Source organism: Rhinatrema bivittatum, chromosome 7, assembly GCF_901001135.1.
Source record: "Rhinatrema bivittatum chromosome 7, aRhiBiv1.1, whole genome shotgun sequence".
Classification (NCBI taxonomy): Eukaryota; Metazoa; Chordata; class Amphibia; order Gymnophiona; family Rhinatrematidae; genus Rhinatrema; species Rhinatrema bivittatum.
This window is the reverse complement of record NC_042621.1, coordinates 235,710,407-235,736,881: the sequence shown is the minus strand read 5'-3', so window position 1 is coordinate 235,736,881 and position 26,475 is coordinate 235,710,407. Positions and strand designations below refer to the sequence as shown.

Genomic DNA, 26,475 nt, shown 5'->3' with positions numbered 1-26,475 from the left:
TGGACTGCTGCCTTCATCTCAGATTTGTTTAGTTCCTAGTTAAGTTTTAGGTTGCTATGGGAGTAGGAATGTGTCTAATTAACGTTCTTTAAATGTATTAGTGAATTCACTGTATGTCTGGTAGTAGCCTACAGGGGACTGATCAAACTCTCAATAAAGTTTTTTTTTGTGAAAGTGGCACCTGCCTACAAATTAAAGGATGAGCTAAGGGTGGGAGGGTTGGGAAATACAGTCTAACTTCAGTTAGTCAGTCAGAGTGACTCACTGCTCTCTTGATTAACAAATGTTGGTACCTAATCAAACCAAATCACACTACCTCAACACCTTTCCAAGGTAAGTGCTGAACTTTTTAACCTTTTTACTTAGGTATATACACTGCTCCTAGCTTATTTCTAGTTTCTGGCTACCTTTTTTTTTTTTTAAATATACAAACACGCTAACATCTGCTTATTAGCTACCTTACTGACTGACTATTTAAAAATACAAACAGTCTAACTTCAGTTTATTCCTTGCCTTACTGATTATTAAAAGCACAAACACACACAAACACACTAAATAATATTCCTAAATAGTTAACTTCGTCCCAATACTTTTAAAAAAGAAAATTTCCCAAGCAAAAAATTACTGATTCCTTTCAGCCACCAGCAAGGTGATCCCTCTCCTCTCAGTGCTCCCACAAGTTTTAAGCACAGTGCAAATGATTTCAATGCTGGATTTTTTAAATTTTGTTTCTTGTTTTCACAGTACTTTAAATTAAATTGAAAGTTAATTGACCACTTTAGTTTGTAATGTACAGATCCCAACAGAAGAGCTGGAAGAATATAAGCTTTTAATTGTTATGCCAATTGAAGTAATTTATTCATACCAAATGGCCTATGCTTTGCTGAATATTCTTTGCTATGTAATTTTATTTCTGTGAAGACAAGTTTATAATGTCACAGATGGGTCATGTAACTGTGCTTGATACTAAATGGATGGATTCTTCCTTAGTTTTCTAGAAAGGGTAAATGCCTTTTGCTGCCCTTGCATGATCGTTCCTGTGCTGCTGTAGCCCTATGACTCACTTCAGTGCTTTTCCTTCTGTTGCCCCTACAGTGCTCTTGAAGCTGTTTTGTCTTTAGGCATATTTCCTAAAACTCCACTAGATCCGTCCTAGTTAAGGTTTTTGTCATGTTTAACATTTTCACTTTTCTTCTTTGTTCTACTTACCTGGCCTTCAATTTTCTTTAGTGCAGAAGCATGCACTAGCAAACCACCCAGCCATGTTTTTACATTTTTATATATTCTTTGCAAGGAGGAACATTTCTTCCCCCTTTTTTTTTTGTCTCCTTGATTTTTCTCAGTGTCCAGGAAGAGGTCCAGAGACTTCAAGTTCTATCTCGATTCCAAACAGGTGCCCTTTACTGACCATTGCAAGCTTTGCTAAGATGTCATCCAAAGCAATTCAGATGCAGAAGAGTAGATTCTTATCTTTCACATTGTTGGTAAACTAAGGCAAAGCTCCTTGAAGCTGACATTGAAGACTCAACTGATAGACCATAGAGCTTAACTGACCACTGGTGGCCAGGCCACACTAAAAAGGCCCTCAACTTATTTCTCTCTTCAGTTTGAAGATACGCCAAGTAGTCAAGATATCTTACTGCTTTCGCTCAAGTTGAGTCCAGGTTCAGAATGCTTGAGCAAAGAGCGAAAGAGAATTGATCCAAGTCTCAAGATGTGGCTTCACGGCTTTGCATCTCTTCAACCCATGGCTCAAAGACCAAGGAGGTACAGGAGGTTCCTCGTTATTCAAAGTAGCCATGTATAGAGGTGAACTCAGTCTCCCAGGCACAAACAATATTATGCAACTCTCCAGAGGTCCATTCCAGAGCCTTCAACAACAACCTCCAGAAAACTATTGAGGACATCCACTCTTCTACAACACTAACCCTGCTGTTATCAACACTGAGGTGGAATTAGAAGACTCGCCAATGTGTTTGTATTGCTCAACAAGCACATGAAGGTCTCCATGCTGAGTACCTTGACTCTTGTGGTGAATTGAGGGATCTCCCTTGAGTAGTTTTAAATGCATTCCTTTTCTGTTTCATATTTAACCTGAAATGTATATGGGGTAAAAGTGCATATCAATTGTTTGAAATTCAACTAAAATGTATTTTATACTTGTTTGAGTGCATATTTAAATTACTTAGATTGTGATACCATAATGGACTGTTAAACTCTTGCCACATTTTCTATAAATTTCAGGCTCATGTCAGGTTAAAGTGCTCTTTTTTTTTCAAGCTAACATTCAAATGTGACACAGAGACTGCCTAGTAATTAATTACAAATTTAGCCAAGTATGTATTTTCAAAAAAGCTTGGCATGACAATTAACAGTCACATCAACTGTCTCTGGCTGGTTGACTGTTCGTCACCATTGAAGCCAGACCTGTCCCCCAGTGCTGTCCTATTAGTACTAGAAGAAAGAAATTGTTGCCTGTCAGAGTTTGAACTTGTCGACCCTTGAGGTAGGTAGTAGGCTGGCGATCTAGAGAGAGATACCTGAGCCATGGAGGTTTGGGGGAAGCGATGTTATCATGAGCTTCCCAGGAGTTATGGGCCGGGTTACACCTAGCCAGGCACCCCTTGGCCAATACGTATAACCACCCTTTCCTTCCAGCTATTCAAAGGTTCGAGGTAGCAGAGAGCCCCTTGCTGGTACAACACTTTCAAGCTTGGAGGGCTGGGTCTATGAGCAGGACTGCACTGGACATTATTCAGGCTAAATTGGGTCTCTTCTCCTACTTCTCTGGTAAGGGGGTTGGTTCCTATGTTGCATTTGAATAGACCCCTTACATTGACTTGCAGTCGTCGTTCTGTGATTGGTAGCCGACTATGGCCCATGGAATTTCTAGCTACCATATTCACTTTAATTAAAAATCCATTATTAAGCTAACATTTTTAATTACTGGATAGTACCTGACTGCTCAGTAGTACCTGATTATAGGTAGTGAAATCTCTTGATTTGTGAAAGAAAGTGGCTTGTTACATGTTCAGACTGGTCTAGCAAAGCAGCAAGAATTCTGTGTTTTAAAGTTTGTTCATTTCCTTCTGTGCTCCAGACACTCTAGGCCAAGTGGGGGGGGGGGGGGCGGTCAACTCTGGTCCTCAAGAGCCACAAATAGGTCTGGATTTATGGCTAGCCACAGCGAATATGTATGAGATAGATTTGCATGAACTTCCTCCATTCTATACAAATCTATCTCATGCATATTCATTATGGATATCCTGAAAACAGGCCTGTTTTTGTGGCTCTTGAGGACAGGAGTTGGCCACCCCTGCTCCAGGCTCTCTTAGGGGCAGTGGAATGCCTTTTTGATTGGGGGCCAACCAACTCCGCCCACATTCCCACTGCCAATTTTTTGCTTTACTTTTACAGTTAATGTCACTGTATCTTACATATATTCTTCACATAAAACATAGAGTATAATTATTAATTCTCAGACCATTTAAATGCTTGATGCTAGAAAACCAGACATAATGGTAAAGGAGGAAACAACAAAAACAGTACTAAGTGATTATTTGTGATCACAGATCACCCTCTCCCCCCCCCCCTCCCCCGCTCACACATACAAACATACCCATAAATAAGCACTCTCTCAAACATACACATAGGCAGGCAGGCTGGAAGGTACTGTCTCAGGGCCTCCTTTTCAGATACGGTGGAGGCAGCCTGGACTACTTCGGCTGCTGTGGGACAGGCACTGTGGCAGCCTGGGCTTCTTTGGTCGTTACAGGACAGGCTCTGCTGTGGCCCAGCTGAAATCTGTTTTTGGAGGATTGCGGCCTTGCTATGTGGGCCGCTTCCTCCTCCTCCTCCGCCAGCTGTCAGTGCCTGATGATGTCCTTCAGATGCCAGCAGCCAAGGAGAGGAGGAAGTGGCCTGATGTACTGCTAGGCCACGATTGTCCGATTCTTTAGGAGCAAGGAGGGTGAGTGACTGGATTGCAGCAGCCCCGGTGGAAGAGGGGTGGTACCATCCCATTCCATCTGCCACCAATTAGGCTTCCGGTGGAATTTGTTTGGGGGGGGGCCATGGCCCCTGTTGCCCCCTCTGTCATTCCGACAACTATGAGATATCTTGTTAGTTATCAGAGAGCATGATGCAGTGCTATTTACTCTTGATTTCCTACTACTCTGAGAGAATATTATTTTGAAAAAAATAAACCTACTGTTTTGACAATTGTATTTCTCCCTGAGGACCATTAAATATAATTTTCTTTGCAAATCTAACACAGGAAGAAAGAAATCCCCCGAGGACACCATAACTAAATAATTATATATTTTCCAAAAGGAAAGATTTACTGATATGCAAAAAAAAAAAAAGGCAGCTGGGTGGTTCTTACTGAAAAGAGTACATATTTTGATAAGAAATGTTCTTTTGACTTGTTTAAACAAATTCATACTTGTTTGAATAACAGGACAGCAAAGACCTGGATGTGAGTCTAAGCTCCTAGTATTTTCACATTTTCAGCCAGCAGTATCCAGGAACATTGCACATGTTCTAGTGTCGACCTTGTTCACTCATGCTTGAGCAATATAGAACACTGTGACAGTCTTAGAGGAGGCTGGGTTGGCTTGATATGGTCAGTTGGTCAGACATCACTGTATAGAGTAGGTGTAAGAATAGCATAATAAATAAATGAGTCCTGAATTGTGGGTGAAAACCTCATGATTGTGGGTCAGTCTGGCATACCGAGTCACTGCCTCAAGGAGGAAAGAGTCCCGGTCATTTTAGTGCATATCCTTGCTCAGAAGTGAAAGAAAGGCGGTGTGTACTTGCCTTTCAATATGGAGCTTACATTTTTAGTGTGTTAATATCTGATCAGTTTAAATTCATTATACTCAGAATTGGTGCTACCTGTTTTGCTGTCCTGTGCAAAAAATTACTATGCTGCTCCCCACTGTGGATTTAATGGAGCCATTCATGGGCTTTTCTTTTTTCCCAGCAATAACTTTGGGTGTCTAACTCCATTTATAGTTGCATTAGAGTTGGAGTAAGGTTACCAGATTTCTGGGAAGCAAATCTGGGACACTGGTTCACTGTAGTGCCAGTAGTGATCAAACAGTTCATTTAGGGGTGGCGAATGGAGGGGTTTGTGGGTGTCCTAATACTACTACTTAATATTGTTATAGCACTACACTACTTATGCAGTGCTGTACAAACACACAAAAAAGATTGTCCCTTTTCAGTAGAGCTTACAATCTAATAAAACAAAAGTACAGGATTGGGGCATTTCTTAAAGCAAGACAATGGTTAAAAAGAAAAGAAAAAGGAAATTAGTTAATGAGGCTAAAAACAGACAATCAGGCCTAAGATTTAAAAGCAGCCTCAAAAAGGTGGGTTTTTAGATGGGCTTTAAACCTGGCGAGAGAGGGAACATGACCCACCAATTCAGCAAGACTGTTCCAAGCACACGGCGCAGCCAGGTGGAAAGCACGGAGTAAGGAATTGGCAGTAGAAAAGGAAAACAGATAGGAGTGACTTGTCAGATGAACAGAGCGAGTGAGGAGGGGTGTAGAGACAGGTAAGAGAGGAGAGGTAGTGAGGTGCTGCAGAGTGAAGGCATTAAACAGTCAGCCCGGACACCCGTGGTTCTATCCCACCCCTGCCCATCTGAGTCGGACACCCAATATTACACATACACAATGAAAACCTGAGTCATAACTGGGATGCAATGGCCGCAGCCGTTTATTAGAGTGCCCTAACAGGGGAGTCTAATTTAGGCACAAAGTCCTGCTGCCACTGCCTAATCCCAACCACAGGGCAGTTGACGATATCTCCATTTCCTTCAGCCCAAGTGGAAATGGAAGGAGGTGGTCACACTCCCTGCGAATCCCCCAACCAACGGCAGAGTGCCGTTACCAGAGAGGTCTTGGCAGGCCACCAGGCAGCAGGCCACACTGGAGCCCCTTGCAAATGTGCCTGGCCGTTTATTCGTAAAGGCCCAATCCCCAGGCCTGACATGTTATTAATGGCCAGTCACAGAGTGGTGACCCCAAGGCCCCTCTCTTCTTAGTGGCACCTCCCTGCTTCATATACTGCCCCCAGCATTACAATAGTCTTTCCAGGACTCTGTCGCCGCCACAGGGATCCTGTCATGTATGGACCAGGAAATACCCTTCTGCTCCCCACAGGATGGGCCCCCCCGTATCAAATGGGTACGGCTCCTGCTTTAGACCAGTGAATACTCTCTGCAAAGCCTGGAGAAAAAAATCATTTCCCTTGTCTGACAAATGCACGCCGTCTGGAGCGTACAATTCTGCACTGTTATTATTTGTGATAGTTGTGGGTGGATCCTTGGGTTGGTGGCAGATGACCACGCCTCTGGGGGAAGATCCCGAGAGGGACCACCGGTCAGGCTCAGAGTTGAGACAGACACACACAAGTTGTTTTATTAAACTGCTTTTGTGAACCTCCAGAGATGGCAGTAGTGAGCTGGAAGAACCTGGCTGGGCTGTAGTCCCTCAGGTACTGGAACAGCGATCCCAGGAAGGCTGAGCTGTAGAGAAACTGAGATAGTGAGTAGACAAGAGTATGCAGAGTTCAGGAACAGGACCTTGATGGTAACACGCACATGGTAGTCTCTTAGAACATCCCAGGAGCTGGAATGAAGTAGACCCTCGAGGAGCGAGTACCTGGTTTCAGGGAAAGCTCTGAGAGAGAGATGGTAACTCACTGGTGTTATAGGCAGCGGTGACTTCCTGGCAGAAGTTGGATTCAGTAGCAGGTCCGAGAACGTGGGCCCTCGAGGAGCGAGTACCGGTTCCAGACTGCGACCTGAAAAGTAAAAGGGAAAGCGAGGCCCCCGAGGAGCAGGTACCCCTGGTAAAGTCCGAGGAGGCAGAATAGCAAGGTATGCGGAGAGCGAATCCCATCCGCAGCGATACCTGGAGGCAGCTAGGTAGGAAACCCTTTCCTAACTCAATTAGTTAGCGAAATGAAAGACCTTTAAATATCCGAAGATGATGATGTCATCTCAGAGGGACGCCCCTGAGGTTCGCGCCACTGCTGATACTTGAGTTGGGGCTGCGCACGTGCCGCTAGGTCTCAGGAGAACATGGCGGAAGGCAGCATCTAGCCGGTCCGAGGACGCTGGAGGAGGTCGGCAAGATGACGCCGCAGCAGCCAAATTTCCATCAACCAAAGAGGGAGCCACCAAAGAAGTAAGGAGGGCGGAGTGGAGGAGTTGGGCAGCGACGGTCACAACATGCACAATGTGCATCCACCACACATGCCTCAGATGATATCTGCCCAGGCAAGGAATGGCATTGGCAATCTGCTGATTGAACTTGGTGTGGTATCTTCCCCACCATCCAATGCCCACCATTTTCCACCAGGGAATGATTTTGTACCAGCAGATTCTTGAAGATGGCCATGCTGATACAATATGGCTCAGGTCATCCCTGATCGTGTTCAGCAGTGTGAGGCTGGCGCTCCCTAGATCGTTGCCACCAAGGGGTATGATGAACAGCTTCCCTATGAGGAAAGGCTGAAGAGGTTATGGCTGTTCAGCTTGGAGAAGAAATGGCTGAGGGGGGATATGATAGAGGTCTTTAAAATCATGAGAGGTCTAGAATGGATAAATGTGAATTAGTTATTTACTCTTTTGGATAATAGAAGGACTAGGGAGCATTCCATGAAGTTAGCAAGTGGCACATTTAAAACTGATCAGAGAAAGTTCTTTTTCATTCAACGCACAATTAAACTCTGGAATTTGCTGCCAGAGGATGTGGTTAGCCCAGTTAGTATAGCTGGGTTTAAAAACGGTTTGGATAAGTTCTTGACTTAGGGAATAGCCACTGCTATTAATGGAATGAGAAGCATGGGATCTACTTAGTGTTTAGGTACTTGCCAGGTACTTGTAGCCTGGATTGGCCTCTGTTGGAAACAGGATGCTGGGCTTGATGGACCCTTGGTCTGACCCAGTATGGCAAATCTTATGTTCTTATGTGGCAGGGTAAAACCAGCTCTTTCTGCCTGCAGCATGGGCCAGAGTTGGTGCCAACACATACCTCCTTGACCCAGCCATTTGATGGTCCAACCTCTTACCAAATTTCCGTCTCGTGGCCTTCTTCACACATACTTGACGAATGAGTGGCCAACGATCCATGCAGGAGAACGATGGATGACAGCTTCAAGCGAAAGGAGACTTAAGCCTCTGTACACTCCCAGCGCAAGCGCAGGGGAACGTTATCATGACTAATGTATGATGCAAATACCCTGGGCCTCCATTGGCCCATCTGTTGTATGACAGCCCGTGGCAGACCAGCAGTAGCGGCGCTGGAGGCAACTCTGATGTGGAATGAGTGAGTACTGAAACATTCACTCTAAAGCCTGGCTTTTAACAGCACTTTCTTAAAGACTGCAGATGACTGGTTTCTGCTTAATGGGGATTTGTCCCAGTGCAGCAAGACCAAGCCATCCCCTTTTGGGTGTAATTCAAGGTAAAGTGTCACGGCTGCAATCGGACATGTTACCAGACCTTTAACTGCTGTCAAAGTGATGACTTGACCGAGCGCCCCTTGATCAGTCTTAGACTGTCTTAATCTTAAGCATAGCATTTTGTTCGAGATGCTGACGAACTGTAATGCATTCCGCAATGACGCTGTGAACTCGCTAACATGCAGGGCATCGAAGAATGCAAGCGCGAAGGCGACTCAAAAGAATGTAGTCTCAAACTCACTTGCCGCTACCAAGGGCAGGAAGCGCCACAGCAACATCAGAAGGTAATGGGTTAGCAGTCTCTGAGTGTCATGTCAAGGTTCGGACTCCTTCTTGGCCCATTTCCAGCTTTGCGAAGAATGCTGAAATGGCTAGGTGCAAACAAACTATGTTCCTGGACAACCCCTGTTGCTTGGCTTGCACAATGTAGCTAAACAAGTGACCCTCAGGAATCCGGTGACTGGACCAGCCATTCGCAATGAGGAATGCCTTCACTTTGTTGTAGTTGTGAATGGAGGCATTCCAGGTGGATGGGGCAAGTGATCTTCACAGCATCTTGTATGCCGTCCTGATCCGAAGGGCCATAGCTGCCCTGGGACATTTCTGCCAAGCAGATCCACTTGTGGCGCCAGCTTCCTGAACAGGTACCACTTGCAACTAGAGAGAGAATCTGCTATCTCAATGTGCAATTCAGGAACATACTTTGCCTGCGCCACAATGTTCATGCACAAGCAGCATAATACGAACTCCCTCAGCAACTCTGAAACCAGGAAGCACTTGGAGGTCTGCTTATTTATTGACTGAACTACCACTGCATTGTCGCACCATAACACAACCCATTGACGACTATGCACCTCGCCCCAGATATGTAATGCAACTATGATGGGGAGCAGCCCAAGAAATGGGATATTCCTGGTTAAGCCAGTCACTGCCCATTGGTCTGGCCATTGCGCTGCGCACCAAGCACCTTTGAAATAAACAACAAAAGCAATGCCTCCTGATGCGTCAGAGTAAAGCTGAAGGTCATTGCTGCTGACCGGCCTAGGAAGCAACGCTGAAATACCATTGAAGTCCTTGAGGAACTTAGGCCACAGAACTAAGTCTTCCTTGATTGACTTGCAGTGGTGGTCACAAACCAAACCCACCGTGGACCAGATTAATTGGCGCAGAAAGATTCTGCGCATGGGGATAACTCAAACATCGAAGGCCAGTCTGCCTATGAGGGACCTCATGCTTCAGCGTGACTTTCCTACTTCGCATGGTGACAGACACCATATTAGCCAGTTTTGTTGCCAGGGAGTCTGGATTCTATTCGCGTGGAATCGAGCTCGATCCCCAGGAAATTAAGGACCATTGCTGGGCCTTGAGACTTGTTTCCTGCTAACTGGATGCCAAATCTCCACGCCAGCTTGTGAAATGTCGAACAGCCTGATGCATTCAGCTGTACCCCCTCTTCCTATAAACAAGAAATCGTCATGGTAATAGACTAGGGATGCTAGCCCAGCAAGCCTCTGCATAAGCTCAATGTAAGAAGGTACTGAACATTTCAAAGTAGGCACACGAGATCAAGTATCCCATTGGCAGACAATTATTGTAATAGAAGTCGTCCTCAAAACTGAAGCCGAGTAATGGGAAACTGCTTGGGTGAACTAGGAGTACCCGAAAAGCGGACTCAGTATCCGCTTTGGCCATGAGGGCACCCTGTCCCCAGGACCTCAGCAGCTCCAATGTAGTGTTAAAGGACAAATACTGTACCGAGCAGTATCCAATTCACGGAATCCCCCACAGGATGTGATAAATTGTGTATCAGCCTGTACTCTCCGGGCTCCTTTTTCAGGACGACTGCCAGGGGAGATAAGACAAGATGATTCAGTGGGGCTTGGCAAAAGGGCCAGCAATCCACCCAAGCTGAAACTCCTTCCTGTTTCTTCCTGACGATGCCGGCCAGACTGCACACCGAAGGGACATTAACCACTCTACTGGATTGCGGCTGACCTGTGTGGGGGATAGTGAAACCATTTCGGAAACCACTCAGCAATGTATTCGCCCCTACCCTGTTAGGGTAACATGCTATCCAGAGAAGAATCACCTGCCACTTTACGGGGGCCGGGGCAATAACCTGTCCCCACCCTCTACTTATCCTTTTGCGAGCATTTGTTCCCCGGTTGAGGTAGTGAGCACTGATTGCAATCTGTAGTAGAGCAGGCTCCCCTGTTGAATCTCCAGCAGACATCATTGGAGATTTGAGAGTGCTTGGCTTGTCTGCCACGCGCTTGCTCGTTGTGAAAGGACCATGTGCCCGCTTTGGCATCAAGAGCTTGCGCAGTAATTTTTGTGAGCCAAAGGCTGATGTTCTCCCTTCACCAGGACATAGCAGACTTGCTGGCCAATCTCTCCCAAAAGGCTTCATCGAAATTCAGCCATGCAAATCGAATGTGCTGTTTGTAAGCTTCCAAAATGGTGTCCAGATACCTGAACAGGGGCTGTACTACAGTGGGCTCCGCATTCAAGACCACAGAAGCCATTCGAGCAAATGCCTATACCCATTTCACGATTTCCCTCTGTGAGGGTTTAGCTGCCTCCATCTCTTTTCCTTTCCCGCTTAGTCTGTCCCCGCTTCCTATGCCCCTCCAGCAACCGGAATAAGTCGATACAGTGCCTGTGCCTGATGCAATGCCTGAGGGTTTTGGGCACACAGCTTTCCAAAGTTTGTGCTCTCCCCCCTCGGAGAGTTCCGGGGGGCATACGGCCTCCTCCCAGCCCAACTTACTTGCTATAGAGGAGGAACACAAAGTTCCAGAACTGGAGGAATGATCCGCTGCTTGGGGAAGACGTTGACTGCCTGCGCATCGCTCACTTGCATCTATCCCTTCCTCTGTGCTCCTTTTGTGAAACCTTATCTGCGCTCAGCAAAGCAGACTTACCGAGCTGCTCGGATGGCTATGGCACCAGATCGGGGTTATCTGCCGGCGGCTTCGGTATTTGGAATTTGCCATCAGCTTTGCTGCAATGGGACTCGGCTGAGTGCTAAGGTGATGAATACAGACATTGATTGTGTGTCTCCTTGCCCTCAGGCTGTTGTGGGCTAGGTGGAAGTATTGCAGGGAGCTCCTTGCGCCCACTCCTCCGCTTGGTGTGGCTCAGACGGTATTGACTGCACTCTTTCGATTCCCCACCATTATCGGGAAATGGTGAAAAATCCCAATAGGAGTGAGGAGGAGATCTATACACAGTCGGGGAGCAATGGGACCATCTCACCCACATGGACCGGGAGTCCCACTCAAAAGGCCTGTCCCTCCAGTATTGCATAAAGCCATCAGGATCCCTTGGGGAGTAAAAGTAATCTGTGGGTTTCCGGTACAGCCTATGCCATAGACCAAGACTTTCATGGAGGCACTCAGAAGACTAGTGTGAAGCCGGCCAGAATGGAGACCTGTACCACGGCTCCTCCCTTAGGCTGCTCCAACTCGTAGCACTGGGCTCACAAGGAGTTGCTGAAGCATCTCCATGTGGCCGACTGAGTTTTGTGCACCTATTTCCAGTACCGGAGTAGGGGGCAGTATCGTAGCAACTTCGGGTTGCTACGATACTGCCCCCTACTCCGGTACTGGAGTAGGGGGCTGCGACATCTCAGTGTTGGGATCACCAAAACCGCCTCTGCCCCTCACTTGCACTTTTGTTCCCTGGCCCCTTTCTGTGCAGAATTATCTGAATTCTCCTTGCCATTCTGAGCCCATCCCATCTTTCCCAGACCTTACCGTGCCCGTCTTTGCTCCGTTAGGCAGCCTGGAAGCCCTACCTCCTCCCCGTTGGCTTCTGGCTCCCCTCTGGTCAGAAACGTCAGGGGGCGAGAGGGCCATGGGATGAGGACCTGAAGGTCCCAGTCCAATGGGCACCTCAATGATGGGGGGATGCTTAGAACCTCCGCAGCGCACTGTGCTGGGGCCTGCTAAGCCACAGCCGAGGAATTGGACCTCAGGGACATCTGTGTCAAATGTTGGCAGCACCTCTGAGACAGTGAGTGCTTGCTAGAACCGAATTGGCCAAATTTCGAATAATTAAATTATTCTTAGAAAGTTTTATTTTTTTGGGAGCCTGTAAAAGGCGGAATTGCATGGTCTCAAGAACAGGAAAAGCGCAGGGAGCCAGGGCACGATTCAGCACACGGCACATCACATCTGCTGCCTGTGAGGTCCAATAAAGACTGGAATGTGTTTTTTTTTATATCATTCCTTTATAGCTAGAGAAGTGTTTCAGTACTACTCATCTGGATGTTCGTGACAGTAGAAGGCCTGCATATCGATCAATTGCTACAGCGAGATTGGGATCGCAGCGGAATCATGCTGCGCTACGCCGGGGCCAAGAAGGGAGAGGCCGAACAAAGGGGAGCCAGCAGGTTTTAAGTTTCCCGCTGGTCCCTCCCCTTGGCTAACAATGTTGCGTCGCTCTCCCGGCCAATCGTATAGCCCGGTGTCTGGGAGTGTTCTGCTGACGTCACCACGCCCGACGCCGGACCTACTGTGTGGATCGACGTCAGAAACAATGCCCCGGCGCGACAAGAAGGAACCCCGCACGTGGTACTGGCTGGATGCGGCCAACGCCATTACTGCCAGCCTTTGCTGGAGGGAAGCGGGGAGAAAGAGATATGCCCCCGCTGCACCTGCTCGGTAAACCCGGCCTCGGCACGGCAGTGGTGGTGCCCCCATGGATGTAGCGGCGCCCGCACATTTGTGCTGGGGCATCTTCCATTTGTAGGTGAGAAAGAGGAGCTTGAACTGAATGCGGGAGCAGATAGAGAGCTTATGCAGTGACTTCAGAAGAGGAACCGTCCCAATGAAAAGCTGTAGTAATCTACATGGCCTGGACTGTGTATCTTGTGTATGTATTGGATGTCCAGAATTTTTTTTGAAAGAATTAAAAAAAAAATAAATAAATACTGCTTTATTTGGTTCCTCCTACATAGTATTGCTACTATACTATTAGGAGGAATCACAGGATTTTCCATTTTCTCAATGCCCCCTTGGACTGGCGCAAATTTTGCCACATTGCAAGGGTGCATTTGCCATGCGGAAAATTTATTGGATTGCGGGGATTAGCTAATAGCCTCATCTACATGGATTTCCCTGTGATGAGCGCTATTAGCTACGCAGTGATTTGGACGTGCTGATCCCTGTATTGGGTTGGGGGTTCTGGACGCGCGTCCAGTCGCATGTTAGGAGATGCGCAGCGGCTAGCGCACGATATTGCGTTGGCCTCTTGATTTTTCCTGCAAAGTGGATATTTTAATGTTTTCTCTTCCTTTTCCTCTTGGTTTTTTCCTGCAAAGAGGACAGGGCAGGAGCTGATGCTGAATAGAAAGTAGCGATTTACGAGCGATCCTTGGAGAAATACTAAAACTTTGCACACCCTTTTAGAACTTCCTTTGCTAGAGAGAGAATATATATGCTACAGGAAGTTTCTTATCTACATATTTATGTATAAATAGATTACTCGCTTTGACATTTAATTTTGCTTTACACATCATTCATCTTTCTCCCTCCCCCCAAGTCAGTGCTTTTTTTGTATACTGCTTTAGCTGACCTTATTAAGGCCATGAATATGATTTAGAAATTTAATAAATAAGAGTTCAGGTAACTTTTTTTAAATTTCAGTAAAATTTAATTAATTAACATCATGTATTGGCTTTTATTATTGTTTATCATGTGGCATAAATGAAAGTTGGTGCTGAACAAATTCTTATAAAAATGTATGCATGCATCTCTAGATTTTAATTTTAAATTCTATTGATATTGTAGTGTTCACAAACTCATTTTTTTCCCCCCACAGAGTGTACATACGCATAAGCCTCACTTCCTGGTTTTGCACTGCCAAGAAGTTGGTGGAAAAAACTATGAAGCTTCCATGTCTCATGTTGATAAGCTTGTTAAGTAAGTATGTGAATGAAAAAAGTGACTTTTGTATGTGGTGTTAGGATAAAGCAGCATTAATGAGCTGATACGTTTTTTTTGGTGAATTACAGTGAAAAATTGCAAATTGGTGCTCAAGGGGATTGTCAGTTATGTTTGTTTTGTGGTCAGGAGGAAAATGTTTTAAAAGTTACACAAAGCAGATTGAATAAACACAGGAGCACAGCTAAGGGAGGGATGAGTGGGGGTAAAGAGATGTCATATGATGTCTCACTCTGTATATATACGTCTGTCAATTGTTGGGCACTCTAGGATGAGTGGAACACATTCAGCCACCCTTATCTGGGAAAATGACTTTTATTGAGCTTCAGGTTGGGTGGATTGCTAATTGTGAGTATCTAAACCCCACAAATCAAAGGGATCTGGAATTTGTTTGAATCATACTCCTCCCTCTTAAGCACTGTTACTGTTATGCTGAAAGTACCTTTAAGCCTAAAAAGGAATGGCATGAAGCTGGGGGAAAATGCTTATTTTAGCATGGGTTCTTCTGTTTGTGATGTCCTGTGCACAGCCACAAAGTTTTATCCTGGAGTCACCTGGATGTTATGCTGTTAATCAAAAAGACACCTGGAAACTTTTTCTCACATTTTACACTTTAGTACATTGACCCCACATCATTAATGTTATTATGACATTGGGTCAATGTACTAAAGTGCATTCACGGTAATGCAGGTATTAATGTGTGCTAAATGATGAATGCAGAATAGTGAGAGTTATTTCATGCATATTCATCGTGGATATCCTTAAAACCTGACTGCCTGTGGGGGTCACCAAGACAGGACTGGGGAGCTCTGCCCTAATGCCTTTAAATCCCCGCACTTCAGTTCTGATCCACTGCCATCTCCCCAAGAATTGTCCCCCAGTAATGCTTCTGCCATTTCCTGCTCCCCTGATCATCTCACCAACCCAGAAAATGTAGTTTCCCCAGGCAAGCAAGTGCATTTCTGAAACCCTGCAAAAGGGCGATAGCTAATGCAATTTGATGTATTTTAATGCAAGCCCTGATAGGGGTACTCGGTTCCCTCTCCACCCCTTGTGAAATCAAAGAAATGGGGGTAGCTGCTGAGGGCTCTTACAAAACTACACCTCAAGATGCGTAGCTGAGTTTTTAAAGTCCTGAGGTGTTTCCACAAATCACATTACTGGACATGATTTCTACTAATCTGTACTACTAATTCAGAATTTACTCTAAGGAGCTCACTTCCAGAGAGTTAGGTTGTGTTACGGCTGCATAAACCTTAACGCTGATGCAGACTAGTTGCATATACTGGGTCTCTAGTGCATGCAAATATATCTCCCGCCTGGGCATTGTGGATAGCTTGAAAATCTGGCTGACTGTGGAGTCTCTTGTACGGGTTTGTGAAGCCTCCATTAGGCCCTGGGAAGGAGAGTGAGAAGGCTGCGGGGAGGCTGAAGACAGAGAGCGAGGGAGGGCTTTGTCATCTGGTGGGAGAGGTGTGGAGTGTGTGACAGAAGAAGAGCAGGAGAGGAGAATATATAGAAACAGGTAGGGGGAGGAAGAGGAGAATGAGGGTATTGAAGAGCGAGGGTTTGCCAGGGAGAGGGGGAAGGAAGAGAAAGTGTGAGGGGGTGGCTGGGGTGCTGGAGGAGGAGAGAAAGAATTATATCTAGATGGAGAAGGAGGGGAGGGAGAGTGGGGTGGGAAGAGGAGAGCAAGAAAGTGGCATCAGCGTTGGGTACAGGATGTATGCACTCTCTAGGGAAGAAATACATTCAGTCCTGGAGGAAATTAAGAAGCCTTGCCCTTTAATACATTGAACATTAAGTTGTCCGCTGTCGTGTTAATGACCAATTTTTAACACGGCTTAGTACATAGACCTCTAAGTTTGCAAAACGTAGACTGAATGGATTTTTTTTCCCAGAAAAAATATTTTTCTAATAATAGTGCCTAAATCACCTCCATGGTACTTTTTTTTTTTTTTTAAACTAGGATTTTACTTATAATAGAATTTGATGGGGAAGATTAAATGTAATAAGCTTTAAATAGATTTTACATTTCTTTATGATTTTTGCTTGAGATTATTGGAGTTGGCTTCTAAAGAAATTGATGAAACAGCACCCTCTTCAGGTTTCCTTAAGTAGCACTTCATCAAAGTCTGCTTTTTTTTTTTTTTTTCTTTTTATTGTAGATTCAGTAAGTTTTGGCTGTTGTAAGTTACTACACTCAGATTTCAGTTTTAATGACCTTTATGTTACAGCTTTTTTTTTTTTTTTAATAAATACTATACCACTTTTTAATTTTATTATTTTTCTTATAGCCAGCAATTTCCCCTTCATGCTTTGGGCATCTGAGCTCGACTGGTGCTGGGGCACAGAGATCTGGCACCATGAGCTTTCTTTTATTCTCACTACCCCTTCTCACCTGGGCACCAGGCACATTTGGAGATCTCTGTTGGCTTGGCAATTTTACATGTGTTACCAAAGTAACATATAGAATGATTAAACCAAAAGGGAAAGAAAAGAGAGAGAAAAAAATTACAAAATGATAAAAGTCGAGTAAAGGTATGGCTTACAGTCAGGACAGCATCAGGGACAGGTCTTAGGTTCTGGTGCTGTCCACAATGTCCCTGGCCAGGTTTCATTTCTGGCCTGGTTGCAGGATGCCACATATTCTGCAGCTAGAGCCACTGTTTGTTCTCGTTGCCCTAGGATTAGAGGTTTTCAGGCTCATTCCTTTATGGGAATTCTTGGATTTTCTCTATCAGTTTTTGGAAATGTGCATATCTGATATTGTTGTATTTGCACAGGAGGAAATGCATTTCTGCTTCTCTTTTTCCAGTGTTGCATGGCATCCAGACTCTGACTTCTTGGGGTTTCCAGTTTAGTTTTTGTCTGCATCTTTCTTTTTCTAGTCTGTGTTTGTTTTTCTGTATTTGGTAAGGGTCTGTTTGCATTTGTGGCTAAGGTGAGGTATTTTCTGTGTAGGGATCAGTCGCAGTCCAGCTTATTTTGTTTTCCACTTTGCACCTCCCAATATGAGGTATATTTGTGTTCTAGGGTATATTGCAATATTTGCATTGACATCTTTTTTTTTTTTTCATAGGCTGAGTTGTAGTTTGAGTTCTGAGTGTTTGTGCTGGATTGGTAGGGCAGATTTACTACATAGGTGTGCTAAGTGTGATGATTCCAGGGTTTTGTGTTACTTCACAGAATGCCTGGTAGTGGAGGGAGTTTGTTTTGCTGCTATTGAGATGGCACCACAGATCCATGCAATCATAGTTATCACCAATGTGCGGTCACTGAGATTTCCCCTCTCTGGCCACAGCGTAACCTGGTGTTCAAACCCAAGTTCGCCGCATATCACAGCCACTGTATACGACTTTTTAAATGCTTCAGCAGCTGGTATTGTTGCTTACACTGAACAAGCGTAGTAACAGAAGGAGAAGGAAGAAAAGACATTCTTAGCTGCTAACTATAGTTTATAGTGTGTGGTGATTTAATATGAAAAATGTGATATTTTTTTGGCAGTAAACATTAGCTGGGAGTAATATATTTGCACACTGAGAGCCTGAATGCTTCTTATTCACATAGAGGCCGATGAAAAATAACCCACACTAAAACTGGAGCTAAATTTTAGCACTGGTTTTATTTAACACATGCATTAAAAACGGGATTCTCCGTGGGAATCATGAAGCTAATGGCTCACAAATTAAACAGGAGTTAAAGGGCACTAAAATGTGTTGACCTGAAACATTCACCCTAATGCAGAAATGTGCTTTAAAACAGGAGGTGTAAGTGCTTGAAGCTGGAAGGAGTGTGGCCAAAATTATTTTGCATGCAAGATTGGCTTTGGGCATTCTAACCTGGGCACAATCTCGCATGCAAGGCCATTTCGGCAAGGTATGCCAAGTCCAATCAAAAGGGCAAGCTCTCTAGAGAAAGCACCTAAAGCCCAATAGTGTGCACTCTGGTGCTGTGCATCCCCAATAGCTTTTCCTGATTCTGGGTTTTAAGTGTCTTGAGCCGGCTCAGTGGTAAGGGCTGTATGTTAGCATGTGGAAGACTGGGTTTGATTTCTGGGCCAAGACTCTGCTGCGGAAGGCAGCGTTTACAGCTCGTGGGGGAGGGGGATTCGCAGCCATCGCTAAATGGCGATGATCTAGTAACTGGGCGCAAGGTCCCGGCATATCTGATATTGTTGTATTTGCACAGGAGGAAATGCATTTCTGCTTCTCTTTTTCCAGTGTTGCATGGCATCCAGACTCTGACTTCTTGGGGTTTCCAGTTTAGTTTTTGTCTGCATCTTTCTTTTTCTAGTCTGTGTTTGTTTCTCTGTATTTGGTAAGGGTCTGTTTGCATCTGTTTGCTGTCGTTTGTGGTCCCATTTTGTTTTTTTTACAGTAACAGGGCTGAATTTGGGAGTGGGATTATAAACATGGGGGGCCAACCGCCCAGGTAGTTGCAAAGGAAGTTTCATGGCTCCATAGTACAATACAAGTCATTTCCAATTGAGCTGGAATCCCAAAGGAGCTGTTGGGAACCTGCTGCCCCTCTTCCCCTCCCCCCCCCCCCTCAAAAGAAAAGAATATCTCTGCAACAAAATGTAAGAGAAAATTGAGAAAGCAGGTATGTTAAGTTTGAAGAGTAACAGATTACGGACCTCCGTTGCTAAGGCTATGGAGAAAATGCTTAGTAAAAGACCCTCTAAATTTGTTATGTAGCTGTAGGAGGAGGAACATTTGATAGCTGGAGAAGCCAGAGGTTTTATTGAAATAAGTATAGTTATAAGAGGAGAAAGGAGAAGTTACACCAAAAGGAGAATAGTAATAAAAGAATTATGGCGTATTCAACAGCTTTGATTAGGAGGGTGGGTACGTATATATTCATATGGAGAAATGTATGTATTTTTTTTAAAAAGGTGGATTTATTGTACTACTTTGGAGACATGGTAATTTTACCATGTTTCCAGTGAGGTTGGAGGTCAGAGCATTTAATTCAGTGCTTACTCCTCAGTATCGTACAGGTTCTCGGTCTCAGGCAAATGGCCGGGAAAGGGATAGCATTCTCAGCTCATGGCTCAGACTTTGCATGTGATCTTTGCCACAAAAAGGGCCAAGACGTGATTCCCGACCTGGGAGCCCTCACTGCATTACTCATGCTGAAAAGGCAGTGCTTGGGAGGAATGCACATTACCTTGAGAGGGTGCCCACAGCTTGATGCTTATGTGAGGCTCATTCTGGCCTTAACAGTAACCCTGCATGAAATACAGCATGATTGACATACTGGATTATGTAAAAAAAACCTATCCTCAGCAGTTAAGACATCTGGCATTAGTAATGCTGCATAACCACCTTGTTCCTAAGGTTCTTACATGGGAATAAAAGAAATATCAAGCTCCCTGTGTAATCATATAATACCAACTGGAATTTCTTAGCATCTATCTGCCAGCAGTTAGCACTTGACCAGAACCTTTCTTGGAGCTCTAACAGCAAATTCTGCTGCCGCATCACTTAAATAAAGATCAAGGTTTGTGGAGTAATTAGAAAAACAGAGAAATGAACATTTCCTGAAGCATGTGTGGGCTATATTTGTCTTTGCCGCTGGTTAAATGGCATCTTTTTTTTCGCCTGTAATTTTCCTTTGTGGTTTTATTCTTCTCTAAAGGTTCCATGCCATAATAATAATTATTGGGACATTTCAGTGATTACAGTAGAGAAAAATATGTTGCGCTAAATGCTGCTGTAAGCCCTTTTTTTATTTTTATTTTTAATCTTTCAGAGAACTACTGTCCAGTGATGCAATGAAAGACTATAACCGCGCTCGAGTTTATTTGGATGAGAACTACAAGTCCCAGGAAAATTTCACGGTAAATCTCTCCATCTGACATTTCTCCAGTTCTGATTTTGCTGGGAAAACTGTTGCTGGATTTGCTTTCTCATATTCTTTTGATGGTGAATCCTAGCTTTTATCCTCTGTGTGCTTTGTGGTATGGGTGGGTGAAGACGTGCATAAAAAGCTTTCCCATCTCTAACATTACAACACAGAACAATTTCTCAGTTCTGTATTTTATTTAAAGTGGTAGCGTTCTATAATTTTTTTGTGATCTCTTTATGTTCTTTGTTTTACCTACAACAATTAAACATAAAGTGCAGATGAGCTTGTGAATGTTGGCTTGGTGGTGTGATGCAGAATATTGCACATACATTAGGTTGGTAGATCCCAAATGTAGTCAGCTGCACTTTCAGGATATCCACTGTGAATATGCATGAGAACCATTTGCCTGCTTTGACTTAGCTATGCGCAGCTATATTTCATGATTATTTGTGACAGATACCCTGAAGATCCAATTGGCCGGGGGTGCCCAAGGACAAGTTTGAGAGCCACTAGTGAAGGATTTACACTTCTCTGGGAATTAGCTTGTCTGTTGTGGAGTTTGCCTTCTTTTTTTTGCAGCTGCTCTTTCATATCTTCTCATGAGATTTACTATGCACTGCCATAAATGTATATTTAACTTCCAGTCCATCCTGTTTTAGTGTTATCTTCAGTGAGACACACTAAGAAGTTCACTATTTTTTTTCTTAGACAACATATGACCAACAATGAATGATTTCTTTAGAGCTATACTGTAAAAAAATAAAATAAATAAATAAATATTTATTTATTTATTTATTTATTTGGTGTTTTTATATTTTTATATACCGATAATTGTTTGGAACATCTAATCGGTTTACAGGGAACAAAAATTTAGCAACAGGCTTTACATAAAACAGATTAAAACTACAAAACAGAAACAGGCAGAATATATATATATTATATATATATATATGGAACTCTATCCCTTCAAACCTCAGACTTGAAACATGCATCTCAACCTTCAAAAAAAGACTAAAGACATGGATATTCACACAAGCATTCCCGGACTCAAACTGATCTACCTTCCACGCCAATCCTTACCTTCACATACACCATGACTAACCTTCTTGTTTGAATTTTATATTATTTTACACTATCGTTACATGTTTGAATTAATAACCTGTCCTTTCTCTTCTCTCTCTGCCAAGTTCTAATCTCCCTGTTATTTGTAACTGCCTTTTTTCCGCACCATTGTTTTAGTTTTGTTTACGATGCACATTTGTTTTAATGTGAACCAGCATGATGGGACTGCGTTCTCGAATGCCGGTATATAAAAACCCTAAATAAATAAAATAAATATATATATATATATATATATATATATATATATATATATATATATATATATTAATAGCATCTAGAATATATTTGGCATTTTCTTATACAAAAGTTCAGTGGGAAAAATCAAGACAGTTGGATAAGATACAATCTCTCATGCTTACTTCCTATTCATAAAAGCTGCCTTTTTTGAAGTTGCTGGCAGAAAACCCATAAAGCCCCTGTATCCCGTGGGGTTGCCATACAAAAAAATCACTTTAAAACTAGTTAGCTAAATACGTAATGGATGTTTCAGGGGCATTCTGGGTTAGGCAGAAGTTAGCTGATAAATTTATTGGGCTAATTCTGAGTTAGCCGAATTGACTCTAAACATGCCCTTAAGTAGGTTTACATTTATCTGGCCTTGTGTAACCGAATAACTTTAGCCTTAACTCGCTATATTCAAAAGAAAATAGCTGGTTAAAGGATGATGTAGTCTTAAAAAAAAAACCAAAAACCAAAAAACCCCACCTTGTGGGTCTAGTAGCTTGAATAACAGCCCCCCCCCACACCCCACCTAAGCTGTAACCATGGGCCTTGCAGGGCTGTCCATCCCCACCCCAAAAATCTTCTAAGAGGATTTTAAACTAAAAGTAGAAGGGGGTCTGGCACCGACCTCCCCCTCCCCTTCCCTGCTCCCGGTTCCACATAAATGTGCCACAAAGTGCCCTCCTCTACCTCCTTCCCTCCCACTACCTTCGGCGAGATTAATCTTCAGCTGTGATCGGTAATGTCTGCTCTCTGGGTGCCCGGTGAGTTCCTTCCCTGCTGCTGCTGTCGCTAGATCCCTCTCCCTCCCCCTCCCGATGGGACCAGAGGGACCCGATTAGTTTGCCACGTAATCACATGGGTGCTGGATAAGGGGACGAGGGCAACCCCGGAGGCACTCGGTCGCTGATAATTCTGCCTTCACTCCATCTCAGCGCAGCTCCCTGCAGCCGTACCTTCGCTGCTTCCATCGCCGGAACACCCTCCCCCTCCTGATGGCGCCAGAGGACCTGCCTACCTTGCCTGGGTGCCAGGATAAGAGGAGGAGAGCTGCGCCCAGGGTGTTGTTGCGACAAAGGGGCCTGCCCCTTTTTTTTGCACACACTTGGGCATTATTGATTGCTTATTTTACTGTTTCAGTATCTGCCTCAACTTCATTATGGCCTTAGAAAACATTTGAGTCCTTTCTGGTAAAGGAAATACGGACAGCTATCTTCAGGGTTCGCGCACTGTGCCCACAAAAGAGGCATCTTGAAATTATAAAGCCAGTTCATAACATTGTTATTCATACTTGCTTAATGAGATCAGTGATTTTAATAAATGCCCAATCACTGACTAACAAAAGCTCCTATAATTAACAATATTCTCAAAGAACAGAAACCTTCTTGTATTTATCTTACAGAAGTGTGGTTCAGAGACTCTGACACTGTGTTAATCAGATTCTTACATTAGATTATTCATGTATATCCTTGCCGATAATTGGGAGGGAGGGGATGATGATTATATATCGGAATGACTTAAATTTTCAACAAATTGGTGTATCGATTGTTTTTCCATTTGAGGTTTCATTAGTAAAGTCAGGGTAAATATATGTTTATTGCTCCCTCTGGACTGTTAGAACATAATATGTCCCCTTTGATTGAACTAATTTCTAACTTAGAACTGAACATGGCATTAACAATTATTATTGGTGATTTCACTTTCCATATAGATTCCCGGCCTTTATCTTCTCCTTGTGAGAGTTTATCATCTACTTTGCAGGCCCTAGAGTGGGACTAGGTTGGTTCAGGCCACACTTATAGAGCTAGCCATATGCTTGATCTTGTGTTTTTGAATAGTTCTTATAGGGCCTCATTTTCCACACCGCTCGCACACGATAAGGGACCTTTCGCACGTGAAAAGTCCCTTATCGCGTGCGATACCAGGATGGGGGCGGAGTCGGCCCCGGAAGAGGAGTTGGGGCGTCACCGGGGCCGACTCCGCCCCCATCCTGGTATCGCACGTGAAAAGTCCCTTATCGCGTGCGATACCAGGATGGGGGCGGAGTCGGCCCCGGAAGAGGAGTTGGGGCGTCACCGGGGCCGACTCCGCCCCCATCCTGGTATCGCACGTGAAAAGTCCCTTATCGCGTGCGATACCAGGATGGGGGCGGAGTCGGCCCCGGAAGAGGAGTTGGGGCGTCACCGGGGCCGACTCTGCACCGATGCCACGGACAGCGAAAAGGTAAGTGCCTTTTCGCGGCAGCTTTCGCTCCCAATAGCTACACCTCCTATGGTGGCGCTATTGGGTGCGAAACCAGTGGCGATCACACCGTGACAGTGTGATCGCTGCCGGCTAGCGCAGCCGCCCTCCCGTTTCAGCCCCCCGCCCCTCATCTTCTAAAGTATTGCAGGCCTGCAATACTTTAGAAAATGAAGCCCACAGTGATACTCATTGTTTAAATCTTCTTACAACAAATCTGCTCTGGTCTGATCACAAATGATATACTTTTCTTTAAAATCTCATGTAGTTTTCTCTCAGATTGCAGATAAGCCTAGTATCATTCATAAGTGGAAACATTGATATTGGTAACTAAAAGAAACGTTACCTGCCCAAATGAACCAGTTTAAGAGTGAGAATATTCAGGAAGCAGTGATTGAATTGAACTCTATTCTAGTAACCACAGCTGATGAATTAGCTCCAGTTCAGATTATAACAAAATTAAAAAAAAAAAAGAAAATGCTAGAGTTCCCTGGTATACTAAAGCACTTGGTAATGAAAAGAGAATATTGAGACATTTGGAGAAAAAAGAAATCTGACTCTAAGTTGAAGTTATATAAAAACCAGCTGCAAATTTACTGTCAATTGATTGATGTGACCAAGAAAAAATATTTCTCAGAGAAAATTCACAGTCAGGCATTTAGTCCAAAGGCTTTAGACTGTACTGTGAAATCTCTAACTAAAACAAATTATAGTAGCAAAATTATGTTTAGTGTTCCTCCCACTAATAAGATTATCAAAATTAGACAAAAACCTGATATAAACTGGGAATATTTTTCACTCTTCTCAGACAGCAAAATGGAAGCTTTCATTGCAAAAGCAAACTTCTCTTATTGTCCTTTAAATCTTATTTCAGCTAATTCCTTAAAAGGAAAAAATAGTGAACAAGCAATTAACAGGTTTTCTAGTGGAGAATCCATTTTTTGAGCCAAACCAATCTATTGAATCCAGGCCTGTCCTGCCGCAGTGGAGTTTCACTTTCCAGTGCTACTGTGAGGCCCTCAGCCATCGAGTTGCCCAAACACTGGGCCTTTCCAGGCAATCTCTTTTGAACCACTGAGGTTCAAGTCCTGCTAGATGCCTTTTTTTTCGCCTGGAACCCCCAGTGTACACCCATTGGCCTTGTGCTGATCATCTAGGCTAGATTAACCATTACCAGCATGGCTGCACCCAGTGTAAGCCCCTCCAGGTCCTATCAAGCTCCGAGGAGAAATGCCCTGAAGCAGTGGTGACTGTAGCCAGTGCATGCACATTGGGCTAGGATACCCTACACCTGACATGACTGGATCTTGTTCATGCCCCTTTATTTTTCCCTTTCCCTCTCCCTCCCCCTTATTATCCTGAGGCTCCTGTCATGTTTCCAAGCTAGGAATGCTGTAAGTCGGGGTTTCCTAGACGTTATTAAAATAAGGCAGACCAAGCATACATAGTTTTTGGCATTACGTCAGCAGCTGAATTTAATGGTAACTGATTTCTTTTTAATGTTTACTTCTAAATGTATTGTGAAGAATAAAGATGTTTGACTTTCTTTGATGCTGCACAGCTGCAGAAATTGGTAGAATGAGCCGCAGGCCTCTTTGGGACAGCAGACTGATTATATAGGGCAAGTGTTGGAGTACGGTTAAAGGGTGTAATTAATTTTTTAATTAGTATTCAGCAAATCAGTTTTATATTTGTACTTTTGTCGTTTATCTTTTCTTTCTTTGGTGAAATTTTCTCTTGGTCCCCTTTTCTTGGGGACTTAGACTTGCTTGGTGCACTCTTACCTCTCTTCTTTTTACTGTGGCTAGTTATATGCCGAGTTATTTTATTTTATTTTATTTTTTACTTAAAAAAAAAAAGTATAGAAAAGCAGTTTTTTCTGCTTTTCTGTACTTCTTTTCAATGCGCTCAGCTATTAATGCCTGCTCTAGGCAGGCGTTAATATTTGAGCCATAAATGTGCCTCTGAGACGCACATTTATCTTTTTGCATTTGGAGTGAATGAGTAATAGCCTCATTCACGTGCATTTGCATGTGATGAGCGCCAACTCATTCACTCTGTGTCGGACGCGTGTTAAATAGGCGCTAATCCCCCCTATTGCATTGGGGGTTGGATTAATGCATACCCGACAGCGGGTTACACAGTGTGCTCGGCTGAGCGCGTTGTATTGCATCAGCCCCCTAGATTTGTTACTTTTAGACCATTCTCTACAAAACAATTCAAGCGCTGTCAGGTTCTTTGGGGAGCACTGATGGGCAGCAGTCTTTGTCATGCCACAGATTTTTGATTGGTGAGGATGGGGCTCTGAGTGTCAGGCTAGCACTTGGCAAGATACAAGCCCTCCAGCAGCGCAGTCCCGGTTCAAGACTAGGTCTGATTCTTTTTCTTTTCCAATTGGGCCACTCCAGGACATTTACCTTTTTGTCTCGTAGTCACTCCAATGTAGCTCTGGCTGTGTGCTTCGGATTATTGTCATACTGAAAGATGACTTTATATCCCGGTTTTGGCTTTCTTGCAGAGGGCAGCAAGTTTTCCTCACGACTTTTCTGTGCTTTTCTTCATTTATTGTCCCTTCTATCCTGACAAGTGCCCCATGAGAAACGTC

The 26,475-nt window shown here is 44.1% G+C and overlaps 1 protein-coding gene across 4 annotated transcripts in view; it reads left to right on the top strand.

Annotated features, from left to right (window-relative positions):
- The window catches only part of INPP5A (inositol polyphosphate-5-phosphatase A), a 1,124,564-nt gene that overhangs the window by 329,086 nt on the left and 769,003 nt on the right, over positions 1-26,475 (top strand). For 3 of the 4 annotated variants that reach the window (XM_029609984.1, XM_029609981.1, XM_029609982.1), the window contains exons 3-4: positions 14,311-14,411; positions 20,190-20,277. In XM_029609984.1, the coding sequence (XP_029465844.1) occupies positions 14,311-14,411; positions 20,190-20,277 (189 nt within the window). Of the gene's footprint in view, positions 1-14,310; positions 14,412-20,189; positions 20,278-26,475 lie in introns of those variants that run through there. The other variant, XM_029609985.1, reaches the window with a different exon arrangement.